Consider the following 20,963-nt stretch of genomic DNA (forward strand, 5'->3'; position numbering starts at 1 on the left):
GACACCTGAACCGCGCCGTAAGGGAAGGGATAAAGGAGGGAGTGAAAGAAGAAAGGAAGAAGAGGTGCCGTAGTGGAGGGCTCCGGAATAATTTCGACCACCTGGGGATCTTTAACGTGCACTGACATCGCACAGCACACGGGCGCCTTAGCGTTTTTCCTCCATAAAAACGCAGCCTCCGCGGTGGGGCTCGAGCCCGGGAACTCCGGATCAGTAGTCGAGCGCCCTAACCACTGAGCCACCGCGGCAGGTGCATCCTAGGCTGCTTCCTCGTTTTTTTCTAACGCACTTAAAACCTGCATGCAGACACTGCAGCTAAGTGTCTGCTGGGTGTGCCTCAAATCCCTTGGGACGCGCAGTTTACGCGGAAGTGCGTGGTCATTCAGGGATCGGCCCTGTCTAGCTGATGCCTAAAATACAGTTGCCAGCTGATCGCCAAGTGTGCACGGGCCGCACCGGGTGCGTGCGAGGAATACGAGCGTCGAGTCGAGCTCACCGCTGCAGATCCCGAGCAGAAAGAAGATGACCGTCATGTCGCGTGCGAAGGCGCAGCCTATGGCGCTGACGGCGGTGACGAAGCAGCCCACGAATGAGAGCACCATCAGGGGTACATGCCTTGTGCCGGCGCCCACCAGGGGACCTGCGATGAACACCAGTGACACTCCAGGAATTAAGAATACATTACGCGCCTAAGCTTAGGAGCGGATCATTCAGCCAATGAAACCTTCGCCCGCATGAACAAGGCAGATGTGTCTTATGCCGCAGCATAAGGAGCGTGTCGGCTCTTTTGGCGGCTTCCGGCGTCGCACCTTGGTCGATGCCAAGAGTCAGGTCACGTGATCACACATGGACGATGTGTATGATGAGATGTGTGACAAGCATGTCCTGTCATGTGACGTCACATGCCAATTTCGATACCACCTAACCGAAAGTGACTTCAGCAAACCGGAAGTGACGACATACACCTCGACGGGCTCCTTGTGGTATCGCAACCCAAGCTGGGCATTGTCTAGGAGTCCGCAAATTTTTTTTGTCTTTCAGCACAGTACGGCTGTGGGCTGGTTGCCGGTTGGCCCGACTCCCTCCTGCTTAATATGATGCCATGATGATGGGATCCGAACCTACGACCTCCGCATGTCGCTTATGGTGCACTACCAAACGGGCTATGGCGGCGCCTGTTCAACTTTGTAATATCGACTATATTTATTTATGCCACACGTAGCCTGGCTTTGAGTGTGTTAATCGATGCCACCCTCGATCATAGCGGTGGACGTGAAACGACTTTTAATAACAAAAATATCGCGTGGAATGTTATTGAGCGGTCAGACCGTCGCCTGTGCGACAACCCTATGGCATCAAGACGGCCAGAACCGAAATCCTCGTTAAGCTAATGAGAAGAAAAGGATAGGTAAATGGGCTCGTTTGGGGAGGGATATGTGAAGAAAGCGAACAGCCATTTTTTTTCTTTTTAAATTTACTCAGAAAACAATTATTGTTTATTAAAAAACAATTTTCTCTTAATTTTAATGACTGTTTACTTCTTTAATGTGCACGTCGTAACGAACCCCTCGCCCTCCTCTCCACCTGTTGAATAACTAATAAGGGAGTAATTACTCATTGGCATCCACCCAAGAGCGGCCATAACTAACGTGGCGTTATGTTTGGTTAACCTGCCTACCTTTCTTTTCTCTCGCTCTCTCTGAACGTCTTTTTTTTTGTCTTTTCTATTTCCCTCTTCTGTTCTTTATTGACGTTTTTCTTTTAACCCTTTTTTTCTGCCTAGTTTTTCTTAACTGTTATTTTTTGCCTTTATAGTTTCTAGTTAACCTTTTTCGCATTGCCATTTTTCAAGCCTATAAGTATATCTTATATCGAAAAAGACAACGATGCCAGTTCATCGTCACCGCCTTCGGTACGTCTTATACCATAGTCCTCTAGGTCACGCTGTATTCAATACGCTTTTATTGTAGCATATAGTACGGCAGTTCTGCAGCCGTGCTTATAGCCAACTTCTGGCTTTAGTACGTTTCATTTGACCTCCAGCGGCCACGCTGCCCTTCCAAACCATGACTTGCTAATTCTGATCAACCATGCCTCTTCTGACATCACCATAGCGCAGCTTTCTTGCCTTGACAGCTCTCTTAGCATGGGTGTTGTCTCTAAGGGCGACTGCACGCTGAAGTTGAACAGAGTGCTGTGGCAGAGAGCGATTTTAAGGCCTGCAGGCTCATTTCGTGACATCGGACATGTTGTCGGGCGGTGAGCCGGGTCGCCACAACACTGCTCTTACAAAAATTTCTTTAGACAATCTACGGACTGTTCATCGACTTCTGTCTATAAACTCTCTATAGACTCTCTAAAGACAAACTCTAGAGAAAAGTGTATAGGCCACACAAATCCTATAGACAGTCTATAGACAATCTATAGATGTATAGCCATACACTTTTAGCAGACTTTTGTCTATAGACATTCTATAGACTAAGAATTGACAAAAATATCTATAGTATGGCAATAGAGTCTATAAGAAGTCTACAGACACTCTATAGACTATTTTGTAAGGGTGGTCTACTTATAAAACAAAACAGTACAGCACTAGTTTAAGCGCAGCACAGACAGGAGTGCGCACCAGTACCATCCTGCTTTGTGGTTCGAAACAGCCACCGGGCTGGGTGCAAACACTGGGACTTAGCTGAACTCAAAAATAAAGACCAAGACAACAATGGCTCTGACGTACGATTAAGATTTTATTGCACGCGTCTAGAATTACTAAGTGTAAAAAAAAGGAATACATCACCAACCAAACACTTTTAGAGAGGCTTTCAAGACGAAGTGTGTGCAAGTAATTGGCGTTCGCTCCGGTAGTGTTTTCATACAATCTCCCCGGGTCAGGCCCGAAATTTCAATCCCTTCCTCACTGCGGCTGAAGTGCCCTTCTTGGTGAAGTTGTAAGCAGTGGTTTCCTTGATTTAAAACAGTACTCTTAGCCCCTCTACACCACTATTATTCAGTTTGACCGAATAAGTTCTACTGAACAAGGGGGAATGGTTACTAGACCGGCGGCACCACTGCTGCTAGTGGAATCCTGATGCAAAGCTCAGTACGTGTATAATCGGAGCACGTTTAAAAGTCGGCCTGAGGAGTTGGCGCAAAAACACGCGCAAAAAAACAACAACAGAAGAACAGGGTCATAAGGAGAGTGCAGACGCAGGGTGGGTGTCCTTCCGTGTCCATTTTCGCCCTGTGTTCAAGTCATGTCCGCTAATTATTACCATTCACCAGTCGCGAGTTAAATGTCACAGTCAGTACTGGATCGGCTCCAACCGGAAAGCCGCGAGACTTTCTCACTCCACTCGATGTCCCAAGGGCCACATGCGAGGATGAGAGACACCCACTCACCGATCAGCCAAGCGAGGCTGGTGCCGACGCTGAGCACCCAGCTGGTCTGCTCTCGACTGGCCCCGAAGGTCCTCACCAGGGCCACGTAGATGATTCCCGTGGAGCGCCGAACCAGACTGCTCCAGAGCAGGTTCCACGAACAGGCCACAGCCACCATCCAGGACAGAGGGCCGTCGGGACCCACTGGCCGTCTGGGCCGTTGCTGCCGTTCTTCTAGACTGGGCATGCTTCCTGTCGTATATGGGTTCCCTTTCAGGGCCGCCAGCTTCTCAGTCTGCTGCTGGTGGTCATCGGCTGCGTCTTAAGCTCGGTCTGCAATGAAACCACACAGAAGCAAAATGCGACCTCCTCTTGAACTTTCATACGGTGTGACACCGGGAGCACTCGAGAGATATCGTCATTGGACTCATGCCACTTCCATCCTCTCGGCGTGTTGCGGTCTCAGTGAGTAAAACAGAAGGTCGCACACCTCTGTCGCACCTTCCGCTGTCATTTACTCGATGTGCGATTTTTTTTTTCACGGCCTAATCCCTCTCCGTTTGTGTAAAAACAAACCAATATTATTCTGCCATGACTGACCGTGACCACTCAGAAGCGCTCGCAACAGGGGGAGAGAGTGGCAGGAATGGGTATGTAACAGTTCGCGTCGCTTGCGACGTGCAGTTGCAGAGTTGATGCTCCGGCTTGCGTACCTCAATGCGTCCCTTACATGTATTTAGCTTCTGGCGAGACGTGCGATATGAACAGCCAAAGAGAATGACGCTAGAAAACAACCCTCGCCTCCCCCCCCCCCCACCCCTCTCTACGCAAACAGACTACAAAACTTCCCCGTCATTCAAGCAATGTCACCACACACTTTCCCGCAAGTTCACTTGTTTAGCTGCCTTTCCTTTCTTTTTTTCAGCTGGGTGTTGACAAAGAGATATGCGGAGCTGAAGTAGCAGGTGTGACAGATTAGAGGGCATTACGCAGCTTCAAACAATGAGTACGCCTTACAAAAAAAAATTAAAAATAACACTGCCAGTTGTTGGGGTTTCCTAACATTCCACCTCCGAAAATCTCCCCTTTCGTATCTTATAGAGATAAAAGGCTAGAACAGAGTCCTCGCGTTTCAGATAAGCGAGCGGGTAACTCAGGAAACGGGTTGCGGGCATACCTATCGCCTTGCAAAGATACTACGGCGGCATATTTGTTCCGGAATATTTCAGAAAGCACGACACGTTCTGGGAACTCCTTTTATTACCCCCAAAGCATGCGAGTGAGTGATGTAGACACAGCGATGTCCAGCGAGTCTGCAAGCCTTAGTGTAAACTTTCCACAGGCAGCGCATTTGTGCGACACGCAATAAACGTGTTTATGTGAAGATAACAATCAGAGAGGTGCCTGTAAATGTATAATGACACCACCCGGAGTTCTGCATGTTCTGATGGCGCGGCTAACTTTAGAAATGGTATTTCTACTTAAAAGAGGGTCTTTCTACGTAAAAAATACTCCAATTTGATTACTTATTCCCTCTGCAGACAGTGAATGGTTACCATGTCCCGTCTCTTTTTATTTTCAACTCCGATCGCCGAATTCAAATGTGAGTATAATTTTCTTAGGTTAGCCTAACAACAACAACAACAAAAAGCTGAAGGCTAGCCAGTAATATCGGATGAAATACTGGGGCATAGCAAGGACGAAAAAGCACAGAAGACGCAGGGCGAAGCCAGCTGGCAACACGAGGCGATACAGCAACACTGGCAACACTTGTCCACCGACTCCATGCCGTGTATTCTGCTGTTTTTCACCGTTAATATCAGTTACCAAATGGCGTACAGTTATAAACTCCTAAAAAAAACTGAGCGATGTTTAAATCAGCCCGCTAAACGGGTTTTGCACCCACCGTACACATATCTCGCAACGCCTCATTGATACAAACCAGATCAGTCTGTTTCTTCAAATCAAGCCTTCTCCTACTACTTTTCCTTCCACTATCCCACTCGCTAGCCTTCGTGCCTATTTCTCGGCGCAGTCAGAAGGAGACAGCCATCCAAAACTATAAAAATGGTAAAAAAAATTCAACTCTTTTCCTTCGCGAGTCTGCACTTTAGTAAGTACGACGCGGTAATCACGCCAGCAGTTCGCGCTGTCTTAAACCGCGGCTCAACGTAAACAGCTGCACGTTGCAACAAGTGAACGAAATGAGGTGTCCAAACGGATTCATCGCGAAGCGTGCGATGTCGCCGGCGTTAGAACACGGGAGGCGTTGAACCTAGTTGCGGCTACCGACAAAACGAATCGCAAACAGTGAAAAGAGAACCTGTACCCCACAGTGAGTGTGTCCCCCAATCCCAGTTCTATTCGGACCACGGGTCGACAAAAGATCCTCATGTCGCGATTTGAGAAAGTTTCTCATATAGGTGTAATAAGTAATGCGGACGTGTCAACGGTATAGCTTTCACTGGGTATACGCCTGTCATAGCATTGTACGGCCACAGATACAACCGCTATCTTTCTTTATCCACGCAGCGAAGACTAGTTACGTAAGACATTGTTCTGAGCGATGGTGGTGGCGTGGAGTTCGAAGACCGATAGGCTGCTTTTCGGATCGATTTAGCTCCTGTGCTGAGGCCTTTTTACTACGACAGCGAACTGCATCTGGAGCTTTCTACACAGTCAGCGGCGCCGTCGGCGTCAGCCTCCCTTGCAAAAATTTCAACAGACACTCCATAAATCCTTTGTAGACGATCTATGCTCTGCACACTTTTTTTTTATATTTATGCTGTTGGCGCGCTGTACTTAAGAACAAGGGTTTACAACAAAGAACAGGTAGGCGAGACAGGTAACGTTCTATAGAACTTTTGTGCGGGCGTGTCATAACATCGAACATTTCGTAACCGAAAACGTTAAGTTCACGTGCTGCACAAAAAGGTAATTGTGATGATGGGCTGACCTTTACAAAAACCTCTTTACAAAGTACATAGACAGTCTATAGACATCGTATGGTGTGTCTATTCAAATTTCTGTAAGGGCGAGCCCTAAGCGACAAGTGTGCCCAGGATTGGGCAATTTTGACAATGCGCAAACTGGGTGCATACTGGACAACTAAGGGTTTTAGGAGTTGGTGCAGTCGTAGAGGGGGGAATAGGCTACTCTATAACTACGTCTGTCACTTTGCTGTCTGATAAGCCGAAAGTCAATGACTTCTTTCTCCTGTCCTTTTCTGGGACTTCTAAGTCTTCTTGTCAGATGGTCCAGCTGAGCTGAAAAGCATGCACTGGATGGTCTACCATTAAGCGCCATGACAATGAGAGGTGCATGCATCGAAGCAACAGAGAGCGCATAATTTTAACCATAAAAACAGATGCGCGTTGTTTATTGTGATGGCGGTACGTTTGAACAGCGATCTTATGTGTACTTTCACTCAATTGTAAGCCTTTTGGCCCGCGTTTATCCCACAAAATCGTCAAACTCTTCAATGTCTGCGAGCACCCAGAGATAAAGATGCGACTCATTTATTTCAGAGAGATCGTGTTGAGCTGTTCGTAATCGTTTGGCTATTCGCTAAAGTACTCCATGATTGTCGCCGAAAAAACACTGCACCCGGTGTACTTTCCTGTCCTCAAGTGTATTCTGCTGTGTTCTGCGTTGTTATTTGCAATGCGCGCCGCATAGAATGCATTAGAATCCTTGTGGCGTATAGCAATTTCCACGAGCGATTGCCTTGACCCGGCGGAGATCCCAAAGATGCATCATATTCTGCTTCCGCTGTCACGGACATTCGATCTTGTTCATAGCGAAGCTTAACCCGTTAAGCCGCAGCTGGTTATTTTGAATGAAAGGAACACTTTTAAAACCTCAAAAATACTGCTATGTATTCAGGCGTCCAGAAAGCCATTTTGTTTGTTTTCCAAACTCAAAACACCGACGGTTAATCGTTTGCAGGCATATACAAAATCTCTTTCAAAGTGCCACTTATTTTTGGAAATTGCAATATTGAAATGCCAGGATTTGTCAAGCAAACAGCCTAGGGCTAGTGAATCACTTGCAGTTTCGAAGGTTCAAATGACTCAAGGAATTCGCGAAATAAGATTGATATTAATACAGGCGGCCAGATCTGTCTGGATTAAAATGACAGAGGACGAGTTACAAAGTCACTGCTTTGTCAAATATTTTTCAATGCGTTCGCTCATTGGTATAACAAACATATTATTAGCGACGTGAAGGATGTTTTATTCACATGAAACAAAGAAATCACTCCTAGACCTATCACACTGTTAGAAAAATCCCCAAGTTTGCTTTGTACAAATTTATGTGCAAAACACCTCAACGGGTCAAGGTGCACAGGAATAGCTTCGTCGTAATGATTATTTTGTTATATCCGTATAGCGAAGTACAATGCGATAAGTTGCTGGAGGGGCTGCATTTACTTCGTTAAAACGCTTTAGACACTTGGTTAAGACTGAGTTTTCCGGGGTTAAAATGACACGGCAAGGTTCCACAACTTGTATTTGAAGCGATATTTCGATCGATCTTAAGGACACAATACTGTAACCTTAGAAAAAAAACTACACAAATCCGCCATTCCTATACCACGTGCACTGCTTTTTGCGCACTATGCAATGCAACAAATCCTTATCTTACCGTGCGCTTGTGCATGAATACAAGTACACGCTGTACACAGATATTCAGGATAAGTGATACTCCGCGGAGCGATCACCCTGCCCCAGCAAATCTTTAAATCTAATCTCCCAACCAAACTGTCGGTCATCCCGGCCTACTTTTTGCTTGTCCTGATTCCAACTACGCTATCACTAAATCACGTTTATTACTTAACCTATGTTGGCTTCTTGGCTCTCGTTACCTCTGTCATCTCCCTTTCCATACTCCAACCTTCAGCTCCATAGGGAGTATTGAGAAGATGTAACTATTCAATTTTTTTGTCCTAAGAGATATCAACGTGAAGACTAGAAAAGCCTTACCGGAGCGCGCCGCAGTATATGGGGCCGACGTCCACTGCCTTGTAAAAGCCACCTCCAGCGTGGGCGCGCACTGCGGAAGTTTCGGTCGACGAACGCGAAAGAAAGAGTCAAGTTCACGGGCGCAAGCTCCGCCTCCAGCGCTCTACAAAAGCGCTCACGTGTTCGCGTAGTGAAAGGGACAGCGTATCGGAACGCGCGCCGCGAGAGTCGTTATGTCGCGCCCCGCATATCACCTTCGCGAGGCCGTGTCTCTGTCGTCAGGCATGCCGGCAGCAATCTTTTCGCTGTTCCGTTAAGGTATATTGTTTTTTCTTTATCTCTCTATCTTCACTAACAGTAGTCAACACGCTGGATCAGACCATATCAGAGACCTCGACCACCATGTTGCAGTATATGCGACTCCCTAAAGCTGCTCGTTTTTACTTTTTCATGTTTTCGGTATCACCGCTCCCCCAACCCCTTTCCGAGCGAGAAACTTTTTGAGAAAACAACACTGGCACTAGCGATAGCTACATTACGCTAGCATTTCGACCCTTCAGCGTGGAGGTGAAGCCCCGGTCACGTGAATGGTCACGTGGTGCGTAGTTGGTCTCATGGTTGGTCACGTGGTGCAGGGCAGCTGCCGGCGGCGCGCCGGCGAAACAGTGTGGAGGGGGAGGGGAAGTGGAGAGGCAGAGTGGGGAGCAAAGACTGAATCCACGTCCAGGGACGAAGATGAAGAAGGAACGCTTAGTGAAACGCAGGGGCGAAAGATTGACTGCAATTCGACTGAGCGAGTTCCACTCGGCCAGCTGAAGCTATCGCGTCACTCGTGGTTTAACCAGAGCTAAACCACGGCCATTTTTTTTTTCAATAAGGAGGGAGGGGGTGAAAGAATTTTTAGTTCATATACTGTGTGAGCAGGACGGCTACCCCAAGCTACTCTCTCCAGAAGTTACCCATAGATCCTGCCGTAAGATTATATTACAACTGCGAGGTACTAATTCCCCATGTGACGGCTTCTCAGCATGTATAGGAAGAGTGCGGTACTGCCATGAATTAGACGCAAAGATAAGTTTTCCAATGGATCTGTAATACAAGTGACTGCTACAACCTTCCGACCACGCGCGACTGGTGGCGAAATTCGGCAAATTAGGCCTAGCTGCATTATCTGACCTCGCAGTCACACTGGGGCCACTTTTTCCTTTCGCTAATAAGCCGCAAAAATTTCTTCGCTCTCAATACGACCAATTCGAGCAGACATCTAGCACAAGATCTGCCCGAAATTCACTCCTTGAAAACTTGTACATCACGTGCGCATATGAAATTAAACACGCCACCTAACTACTACTTTTATATAGATATTCGTGTCTGGAAGGCATTAAATAAATATTTGTGTTTGGAAGGCAGACAAGGCTTTGATAGTGTAGTCCGACCTTTCTCCCTTTCTCTGGAAATAAACCATTCTGCTCAGTGTCCCGCATGTGTAAGATACCGCGACCTCCATACAGTTAGTTCACCTCGGTAAGCATCTACATCTACGGGGATTCGTACATATGTACACACCGCCACACAGCACTTCATCGGCGCAAACGCGCCATATAACTGCTGCAGGCGTTAAGAAAAAAACATGACGGCATTTGTTTTCGACTCCGCTGCCAGTGTCGCTGCCCTCGCCAGATAAGGGCGCCGCCACCGCTGCCCTTGCGTGCCCATTGCCGTTAGTGCGAAGACTTTTGTTCATTGAAGACGGTGCACGTTGCCGGCTGTTTTCTGTCTACTTGTTGCCCCTCTTTGAAGCGCGTTTTTGTGCACGTGGAGAAGGAGGAAAAGCAAAAGGGCATAAGCACTCGGACACCAATTTCAAGGAAATCGCCAGCGCCTCCCTACGAAACTGCTCTCCCACAGTAGCAGAAACTGCTGCAATTGCCCTCGCAATCCAGCTCGGCGATGCTACGGGAAATTAGTTAAAAATTATTACCGACTCCCAGTCCGCGTGTCGCCTCTTCCTCTCTGGCAGACTTCCACACTCCGTCGCTCCCATTCTGACTACCCCACAAGTTCAAAATTCCACATGCAAGCACCAAATCACTTGGAGTCCCGGGCACGAGGGGCTCGAGGGAAACGAGGCCGCGGACAGTCTAGCTCGAGAATATACTAACCGAGCGACTAACCTCCCCGACCTCACCCCTCTCCCCTCTACGTACGGCGAGCGCCTCCTCCTTCTCCGAACTCAAAGACAAGTCTATCCCCCACCACACCGTAAGCTAACGGCGGCAGAGGCGAGGGAATGGCGACAACTACAGACGAACACCTTCCCAAACCTACACAAATACCATATCATGTTTCCCGATAGATACGACGGAATCTGCCCCTGGTGTGGCGGAATTCCAACAACATACCATGTAACATGGGGCTGCTCCGGTAGCAAGCCCCCCGAACTAGACAAACATCAATCCGAGGAACAGTAGGAGTCTGCCCTGCTCAGCTCCGATTTGGTGACCCAGCGTAGCCTGATATCCCAAGCAAGAGCAACTGCGGTGGACATTGGGGTCCTGAAATAAGGACTCCACCCAAAATCTGTATTTTCGCCTCTCTATCCTACCTTTTTGGAATAAATGTTTTCTACTACTACTACTACTCGGCACAGTGGGTATGCGCCATATAAGCCTCCAGAACAACGACAGCGTAAGGCCAGCAGCAGCGCCTACAAGATGAGAAGCCGCAAAAGAGCTCTGGCAGTGAGTACACAGGTGCCTTGTGCCGAGAACAAATGCTTCCGGGGCTATCATGGTCGCTGTGAAACCATTCTGCCGCATTTTTGTATTTCCCGCTGTTCGTTGTGCGCTTATAAGGGAAATGGTAAGTTAAAGAAGCATCTAATCCGCTTTGACATTAGTCTTGTTTCCACTCAAGCAAACAAGCTGAAAATATGCTGGGCGCTTGCGTTATGTCTACATGATCTCGAGGCATTCTGACGTTATTAAAATGTATTATTTTTTTTATTTTCGTTAAGGAACACTTTTTAAGCGATTACTTAAGCTACAGCAATGAAAGCTGCTGGATTCGTTTCCTGAAATGTGGGTTGTCTTCTGAACAAGAATTATAAGATTTGGTTCCATAGTTGCTTCAAAATAAATTTTAAAGAGTGGTCATTGAGCTTTTGCACCACCTGCAAATACAAATTTTGTTTTAAAGTAAGAAGGTCTGCAACCAAATGCATCTCTTTTTGTTCAGCATGTTCACCAGATCGCTGGGAATCTACTGTTGTTATAAGGGTGTTGTCCATGTGGTCCAGCGTCACATTACGCAGTACATCTGGTATGATTAATTGGCTTACGCGCCGCAGTGGCGCAGTGGTTATGACGCTCGGCTGCTGGCCTGAAAGACGCGGGATCGATCCCGGCCGCGGCGGTCGAATTTCGATGGAGGCGAAATTCTAGAGGCCCGTGTACTGTGCGATGTCAGTGCACGTTAAAGAACCCCAGGTGGACGAAAATTTCCGGAGCCCTTCACTACGGCGTCCCTCACAGCCTGAAACGCCTTGGGACGTTAAACACCCATAAACGATAAACGAAACGATTTATTGGCTTGCTTAAAGTGTGCGATTTCCTCATGGATCGGCAAAAAAAGGAAGCATTATTATCACCGCAATGTATTCGGAAAGTACTAAGCGGATGCCGCCTTTCGTAAACTCTCAAAACTAGTGCGCACGCTAAGCGATGCAACCGATGGCGGTCCAGTACTTGTACTGAGAGTCAGGAACCCACACGCGGTCTATTTAATAACAAGAATTTTTTCCACTTTATTTTCTCTTGTCTTGTTTATCAAAGGAAAACACGGTTTGAGGTTCTCCTTTTTTTTTTCAAACAAAAAATAATCATGCAAACGCGGATTGCCATATATGGTTCGCACCGTTCTAAATACCTTCCTCTGCTCATACAAGCACGCTGTTTAGACAAGATTTCTGTGAGGAATCTTGGCGTTCTTTATGCATAGATGCACAAAAAAAATCACTTCTTTTTGGTAAGTTTTCGCAAATCCAGGCCCCACCTTCCCTCTTCTTAATTGGCTCAAGCCCAGCTAAGGTTAAGCGACGCCACGTCCCAGCTATATCTGGGACGTGGCGTCGCTTCAGCCAATAAGGCAAGGCGGGAAATACAAAAATGAAATCGAACCGAACCAACCCGAATTTAGAGGACCCTTTCCAACTTTGCTCGTAAGGACTCTCGAGTATCAGCTTGCACTCCCATGCATTTGTCGCGGATTTAAATCTGTCGATACTCCATTTTTCCTTGTGTACAAGTTATCAATATCCTGGCGGAAATAGTGTTTTTCGTTCTGAGTAGCTTGCAGAGAGAACAAATAATTGTCCGACGCTCGTGGGACTTGTTACATTGGAGCTGCAAGTCAACCTTACGTTCCACCTTAAGTGCGATGACTACATCGGTACATCCCCAACGAGGACAACGTTTCGCAAGCATGCATCAAGTAGCCAAGCCAAGTACCAGTTGATGAGGCCGCCAGGTTCAAAGGCAGATGCACACGGAAACAATCTCAAGGATGATTACTTTGGTACAGCGGCAAGCAGAAAGCGAAATACTGCCTTAATCTCCTCATCCCCACTGTCTTGAATTCTTCTAGTATTAAGCTACTAACGGTGCAGCCTTGATTGTGTTGGATTTTGACACCACGCTTTGTATTATCTTTTGACATGCCCCGTGGAATGAGCATGACGTCCGCCAGGGCTTATAGTGCGGGCGTGATTGTCCTCCGGCCGATTAACACTGTACCGCTCGCATTTGATTGCATAGTGAAAGGACGTAAAGCAGTTTGCTTATTGGTCATTTCCCCCATTGTTTGCGCCGCTCTTATCAAGCAAGGCCGCATGGCGATTCCACTGCCGCTGACCTATTTATCCATTTTGGCATCCCCCCCCCCTTCAGCTTATCGGAATCGGCTTCATTTTGGCATTGTTTCACTTAACATCCAGACATACAGGCTTGTAACGCGTGCATGTCGTTTCTTTCATATTTTGATGTGCTCGCGTATTTTTTTATGCGTTATTTTAACGGCGTGGACATTTCTTTACAAGTGTTTCTGAACTATAAGGCATAGTTGTGTTAGTTGATGTAGCGTTGCCATATCCCAACAGCGCGACTACAGGGAGGAACATAACAGAAAATAATATTCATATTTTTTTAACCGCGGGTTTATAATATGCCAGCCGGTTGCAATTTTTTTTTTTTTTCGGTCTGGTGAAGCAGAGAAGTGTGTCATCCGTGGCCATAGCCTTAGATGGGAAGTTAAAGCAATCACTGAAGCGCGTCTATGTGCGTCGGTCTGCAATCACTCAGAAACGAGGAAGTGAAGGTGAGGTGCAGCTATAGGTACGCGCGTGGCCATTGTATCATATATACTCGTTTATACTATACGTAGTCGCGGTATAACAAATTCGCTCGTTGCACCGTCTGTGCGGTGCTTTGCGAAATGCTTATCAATTTAATTTAGATGTAAATTACTCAGGAGTTGTGCTAATTTAATGTAAATAACTGAGAAGTGTTGCTTGCATTAGCTAGAAACATCGCCGATATCAATTTCTGCTCGCACAAATCAGAAAAAAAAACTCTTAGGTAACCTTCGGTGGATCGTCTGAATGTGATAGCAGCGGAACAGTCGTTATATTCGAGGTTGACCGCTAAGGTTTGTTATATCCAAGCCTTTACACTTAAGTTCGTTATATCTGAGGTGGTATACTTAGGTCCGTTATATCCGAAACAATAGACTAAAGTTCGTTATATCCAAGGTGGCATACTAAGGTTCGTTATACCCGAAGTTAACACAAGAAAGGTCGTTACATCAGAGGTTACATACTGCTGCCTGCCAATGTGGGCAGGTGGCAACCTGCCCACTGGGTTGCGGGCAACTTACTTTCCACTGGCTACTGGCAGACGGCGGTCGCCATTTTCGCTTCAACAGTCCCCTCTAATGTTAACGCATAATAACTTTCTTGGACAAAAACTTTGAATATTGAAAAATTACAAGGTGCTGCTATGGAAATATTGAAGGTAATAATTCATTATTCTGATGTGTAGCAAAATCTTTCTTTTATTAAAGTTTTTCCATCGCTCGAATCGAGCATTTAAGACAGCCATAGAAAACCAACTGGGAACGCTTTTGACGATAGCAAAAGCGTTAAGAGCAAAAAAAAATGCAAGCCCGTCGACGTGAGATCTGCGGATATATTGATCGTTATAGTGAAATCTTACAATATATAAAAAAATTGCGTTCATACACCCTTTCCTGATCAAAAATGCTGTTGTCCAGAATTGTTGGGTACGGGCTCCGGCGATGCGAGAGGAACAAGCCTGCGGGGCCCGGAAATAAAACTGAAGTCCTGTGTTTGAAAAACTCGGTACGTCTATTCATTTCTAGAATTGTCTATTCAATTCTAGAATTTCTACGTGCGCCGCGTTCTCGTTCCTCTGATCACATGTACTGACCCCTTGTTTTTATGGGACGAAAACTGGTTCGGGTGTTTCTGTACAACTGCAAAAGTAGTAACGTGTTCTTTACTCAAACACACACGTCGCTCCGGTTGTTACGGTTTCAGTTTATGACTGCATCTCAATCGGCATAAATTTCACTCCAACAATCACAGCCAACTTCTGTTTGCCAGCCACCTCCCTTTTCTTGTGTCCATTGGCATTGCTTTCGTACTCCGCAGGTTTTCGATCTATATGCGCAAGTCAGGCTTGATCCGAACATGTAGTTTGGGACGCTAAGTTTACATTTGATGATATCCCTTTCTACAATACCTAAATTTCTTCCCATATAAATAATTATTTGTTGTAGGTTAGTTTACTGACTTTTCAGGAAAGCGATGCACCTGAAACAATAGGGCAGGCACGGAAACATGCTGAAATTTCTTGACCGAACTTTTTCTCTTAGGCTGCTTCGGCTCACTTCTATTTACTTGGCCGGACTTTTTCACTGTGCAAACTATATGCTCGGCAAACCCAAGCAAAATTTCGGCGCGTCAGCGTTAATTCAAATGCATTTTTTAAGTCTGGAATGTGTACAAAAAATTTTCGCAAACGTAGGTCTACAGGTCATCCTTTTTTAGTTTTCTCCGTGCTCTCTGCCACGGGCCTTTGTGCCTCCTGAAACATGCAGCAACGCTTTATGACGTATACATGTGTAGTTGATCACATGCCCGACAAAATGCTTATAAAATAAAAATTACAATAACCTCATGGATATGGACGAGACACTTGGGAGCTATTTGTCCGCTCGGAGCAGAAATTTGATTTAGACAAATCAATTGATTAGTAAGGCTCCTCAGAGGACCTTTATGGTTACACAGTTCTTGAAAATCTAACTGCACGGGAGCACCCTTTTACTCCAAATGGCGCTGAGGCTGCAGAAATGGTGCGTTTTTCTTTTAATATTCCGTAAAAGCAAACATGTGTTTTAATGCACACAGGGTCTGAAGAAGGTATACCTTCTTTTCAATCGTTAGAAACAATCACAGAACTACGTTCCTCAGTGCTGGTGTTTTGCTGCGTCTATTGACTTCGCAGATTTCGCGAACATTCAATTTATTCGTCCCGCCTCATTGGTGCCGTATTCGCTGTTTCGGTGCCTCGCCTCACAGGGGCTTACCCGCACAGAAATTTGTGAGAGATGAACGCTCAAGAAATGCATTCTGCAAATAAGACCACCCCCTCTAAAAATAGTCCATAATCCGTCCATGACACTGCTAAGCCTTCAGTTGACGGTCCCGATGTTGCATTGAAAGCTAACTCGCTGCGTTGGCTTAGTGTCTGAAGCGTTAGGTTGCTGGGCCCGACGACGCTGGTTCAAGCCCCGCCTTTTAAGCCGTGTTTCGGTGGCGGCGAAACACAAAATACGCCCGTGTGCTGTGCGACGTCTGTGCATGCTCTATTTCTTCTTCACCCCTTCCCTCACGCGGAGTGGTTGATGTATCAACCGAGATGAGACAGCTGCTGCACCTTTCCATTCCCTATGGTTAGCCTGCGTGATAGTTTGTGATGCTTGGCTAAATTGAAACAGCGCAACACAGAAAAACCGATGGGCAGAGACAAGAGAGAAAGCGCTGGTTTTCAACTGCTAGAAGTCAGCAGTTGTGTACCAGCTTGTCTCTGTGTGTCAGTTTTCCTTTGCTGTGTTGTAATAGTTTAATTTCTGTTCCCGATGACCAGCTATTGTTACTATCATTATTGAAAATGGCTCCTGGTTAACGTTTCTCCTCGGTTCGCGTCTGCTGCTCTATTAGAAAAAAGCTTCAGACTCTCAAGTATGTTATTCCTGCTACGCTGGGGTAACGTGAGTATTTGGGCTTGCTGGTATTTGGGTAGCAGTTGGTGTTTTTTTTAATAGACAATTATCTAGTTGACGTTTAACATAAAAGAAACGCCAGCACTTGTCCTGTGTCTTCGCGCTACGCCCGGCTCCTGTCTTGTGCAAGCAACCATGAATTTCGGGTGCGCATAGGCAGTTTATTTAATAACACTTATACCGTATAGTTTAATGCTTTCTTAGTTGATCCCTGGCGTCTGTGACTTCGTTGTTTGTCCGCGTGCATTTGCGTTAGTCTTAACGAATACCAACTTGAGTAGTTCGCGGCCATTGCGCTACACCGCACACCAACTACACCGCTACACCGCTACACCAACTTGCACTGTGAAGGTTCATAGCAAGCAGTATATTTTCTTCTTAACAGGAAACTACCTTTCGCATTGAGTTCTTCCAGAACTCTGAAAGCACACTCACCGCTCTGGAAAAAGGGACGGAAATTGTCGGTGGAATTTGCAGAGCCAGGATCCGACAGTGAAATCCGTCACTGTTTCACCTTGAGTTTGCCGAGAACGCCGCAGAGTGTTCGCTACAAGGCATGGTCTGGCTGTCCGTTTTCTTGCCACACTTAAATCCCAGAACCGATTGACAACACCTTGCACTACTATGTCGCACTATTGCACTACCACTATTGCACCGCTACAATCGCGCGCACACACATCCCGGCCTTGGCGCGCATAGTTACATCAGTCGTCGTTCATGCGGGAGCGGAGATCGCACCAGTCAATTAGGGCGCGACCTTGGCTTCCGCTGCACGCAAAGGCATCCGCCGATTTCGAAAGGAAAAGCTTCCGGCAATGGCGTACGGTGCAGTTTGGTCGCAGATCAAATGTGATGCTCCGCGAGCCCTCTCGAGTGAGCTTTTAAACAAACTTATCCCATACACACCCGCAAACACGTTGGCTGAAGGTCATCGCGTTGACAGGTCTTGGCAGAGCGGCAACCGCGCTTCACGGAGCCTCTCCGCGCGACATGGCGTCTGAGACGGTCTTGCAGAGGGGACAGGCACAGCGTGCTGTTGCCACGCTCTCGGGTGTCCTCGCGTGTCAGACCCGAGCGGTTCGGGAAAGTGTGTGCTCCTCGGACGGAAAGAAAGAAAAAAGAAAGAAGAACCACGCCTCCACGGACAACGCCCTCTCCCCTAATTAACGTCTGCCCTCTCTCGCTTCCACTGCTCGCCTGTTGATGCTTTCGATAGCATTTATTTGTTGGCTACTCGCAGACCTTGACGACCATTTTCCCAGCGATAATAGTCTCCGCTCGGCGTCGCGGAACAATACAAGACAGAAGAAAGGAGGGGAACGAGCAGGAGGAGGAGGAGGGACGCAAGTTTGCACGCTGTTACGGAAGAGAGAGAGTGGCGCCTGTCTCTCAAAACGCAAGTAATCGTGAAATGCGAGGAAACCGCCTTGTGTACGTTTTTTTTTTTTACACAGGGCGGGACGCGTTCTGGTTTTCGCAACCCTGTTCAGCCACCACTACAGTCTTCGCTCCTGTTTTAAGGCAGGGCACCAGAGATCGTGGCTCGTTCAGCATTCCACACAGCAGTCGCTGGCATGACAAGGGCAGCAGCGGTGTATCACTTGTTTCTCAACTACAACCGGCTCAACTACAATCGCGCTTTCATCATTTTTTTTTCACATACAGCAGCTTGGTGTGAGGCTATTGAAGCAGGCTATAAAACAGCACGAATAGATCGAAACAGTCAACAACATATGACATGCAATGAAAGCACTATAGGAAACGCAAAGCAAGCACATATGAGTTACAAGTCGCAGAATGTAAAAATTATTTCAAAGGCAAAGCACGAGTAGGACAGGTAGTAGTAGTAGTAGTAGTAGTAGAAAACATTTATTCCAAAAAGGTAGGATAGAGAGGCGAAAATGCAGATTTTGGGTGGAGTCCTTATTTCGGGACCCCAATGTCCACCGCAGTTGCTCTTGCTTGGGATATCAGCTTTCGCTGCGTCGCCAAGTCAGAGCTGAGCAGGGCAGACTCCCACTGTTCCTCGGAGTGATGTTTGTCTAGTTCGGGGGGCTTGGGACCGGAGCAGCCCCATGTAATCACTTGGACTCCTGGGCACGAGGGGCTCAAGGGAAACGAGGCCGCGGACAGTCTAGCTCGAGGATATACTAACCGAGCGACTAACCTCCCAAACCTCACCCCTCTCCCCTCTACGTACGGCGAGCGCCTCCTCCTTCTCCGAACACAAAGACAAGTCTATCCCCCACCACACCGTAAGCTAACGGCGGCAGAGGCGAGGGAATGGCGACAACTACAGACGAACACCTTTCCTAACCTACACAAGTACCACATCATCTTCCCCGACAGATATGACAGCATCTGCCCCTGGTGTGGCGGAATTCCAACAACATATCAAGTAGGACAGGGAAGGAAGTTCCAAACTTCTATTCAAAGGTGAAAATTGAAAATAGCTTTTTGAGGAAAGGAAATAGCGCAGTAACTGCCTCACACATCTCGGTGGACACCCGAACCGCGCCGTAACGGAAGCGATAAAGGAGGGAATGAAAGAAGAAAGGAAGAAAATGGAGGTCTTCGGAATAATTTCGACCACCCGGGGATCTTTAACGTGCACTGACGTCGAACAGCACATGGGCGCCTTTTTAGTTTCGCCTCCATTGAAACGCGGCCACCGCGGCTGGGTTCGAACCCGCGTACTCCGGCTCAGTAGACGAGCGCCTTAACCACTGAACCACCGCGGCGGAGGCCAAACTTTACATCGCGTGAGAAAAACTGGGCTTGATTAAATCAGTAATAGAATTATTATGTGAATTTTTTAGCTCGTGAGAGCTTCTTAATGATGATAGTTTAGAAAATGTTGAATAACTGCCAAGTGACTTAAATAGCGGAGAGTTAACGTGTGCAAAAACGTTTACCGCTCAGTACGATGACGTGCGTGAGGAAAGTTTAGTGCGCCCCGTCTTCTACTTGTAACAAACCTCATGATCAGAGGAGCTCATAAATTCAACTATATAGGTTAAGTTCTTTTACTCTCCGTTGTTGTTGCGCACGTCCGCCAAGTTCTACAGCCACACAACACAAACCATTACATCTGCTTGACAGTCACGCTAAAAGGACGGGTCTTTTCGATAAGCGGTGCCTACATTTCACCTAGAGATGCCATTGATACTTCGTACCTATATTCAGCCATCCAGAGTTGTCCAGCTCCTCATATCATAGTGGGCGATTTTAATGTTCATCACCCTCAGTGGGGCAGTGCTGTTATGAATAACCGAGGCAGTAACCTGTTTGACTTTATGCACTCCCAGAACTTCATCAATATCAACGATGGTTCACCTACGTTTCTGCGTGGCACGTCGTACAGCAGCTGCTTGGATCTGGCGTTTGTTTCAGCAAGTCTCCAGTTTTACGTCAGCTGGTGCAGTGACGTGGAAACACATGGGAGTGACCACATTCCAACGTATGTTTGCGTCAAGTGGTACGCACCTACTACTCCGTCTCGCGTGCGATATACAGACTGGCCTGCCTTTAGGTCGTCCGTGGAGATTTCCTGTGTGGACCTCTCAACACCATCTAAAATAGAAGGCCTGATTACGTCCTCTCTCAGTGAGACCACGCGGTATATATGTGCGCCTACGCCAGAGTCAACTATTGACGTGGAATTCGAATGACTACGCGCAGTCCGTCGGCGCGCCGAAAGGAGATACAGAAGAACCAAATCCACGTATGATCTTGCCCTTTGTCGCCGAGCTCAACGACAAATAAAGCGCCACCTAGCGAGACTAGGGAGACAACGTTGGAGGCAGTTCTGTTCATCGCTGGACCCTCGCAAACCACTGTCGCATATTTGGCATGTAGCCAGGAGCTTGCGTTCACCCCCGCAGGAACGCTGTCCTTTCCATGCCCTGTCTATTTACCAACGCCGTAATAATGTAGAGGTAGCAGAAGAATTCTGCAAAATGGTTGTGGGCACATCTATGGTACCATCAACCAGTTTGGAGGCTTTTGTACCACCTTCACCAGATGACCACTACGACATGCCATTCACGATGCCTGAACTAGAAGCTGCTCTTTCCTCGTGTAGGCGCCCATCTGCCCCTGGTCCTGACGGGATTTCGTACGCGTCCCTCTCTCACCTTGGCATGGAAGGCCGAACTGTGCTGCTCAGTTACTACAATGATACATGGGCTTCCGGAATCGTTCCAGAACACTGGAAGATGAGCCGCCTGGTTGCACTTTTGAAGCCTGGCAAACCTCCTTATG

General features: G+C 47.2%; 1 protein-coding gene across 5 annotated transcripts in view; it reads right to left on the reverse strand.

Annotated features, from left to right (window-relative positions):
- The window catches only part of LOC144121372 (uncharacterized), a 40,446-nt gene that overhangs the window by 5,922 nt on the left and 13,561 nt on the right, over positions 1-20,963 (reverse strand). For 2 of the 5 annotated variants that reach the window (XM_077654565.1, XM_077654562.1), the window contains exons 2-3: positions 3,397-3,708; positions 497-640 (exon numbers count right to left, since the gene is read on the reverse strand). In XM_077654565.1, the coding sequence (XP_077510691.1) occupies positions 497-640; positions 3,397-3,622 (370 nt within the window). In that variant the 5' untranslated portion in view covers positions 3,623-3,708. Of the gene's footprint in view, positions 1-496; positions 641-3,396; positions 3,709-8,360; positions 8,431-17,135; positions 17,798-20,963 lie in introns of all 5 variants that reach the window. The other 3 variants (XM_077654563.1, XM_077654561.1, XM_077654564.1) reach the window with 3 other exon arrangements.

The sequence above is a fragment of the Amblyomma americanum genome, chromosome 2 (genome assembly GCF_052857255.1).
Source record: "Amblyomma americanum isolate KBUSLIRL-KWMA chromosome 2, ASM5285725v1, whole genome shotgun sequence".
Classification (NCBI taxonomy): domain Eukaryota; kingdom Metazoa; phylum Arthropoda; class Arachnida; order Ixodida; family Ixodidae; genus Amblyomma; species Amblyomma americanum.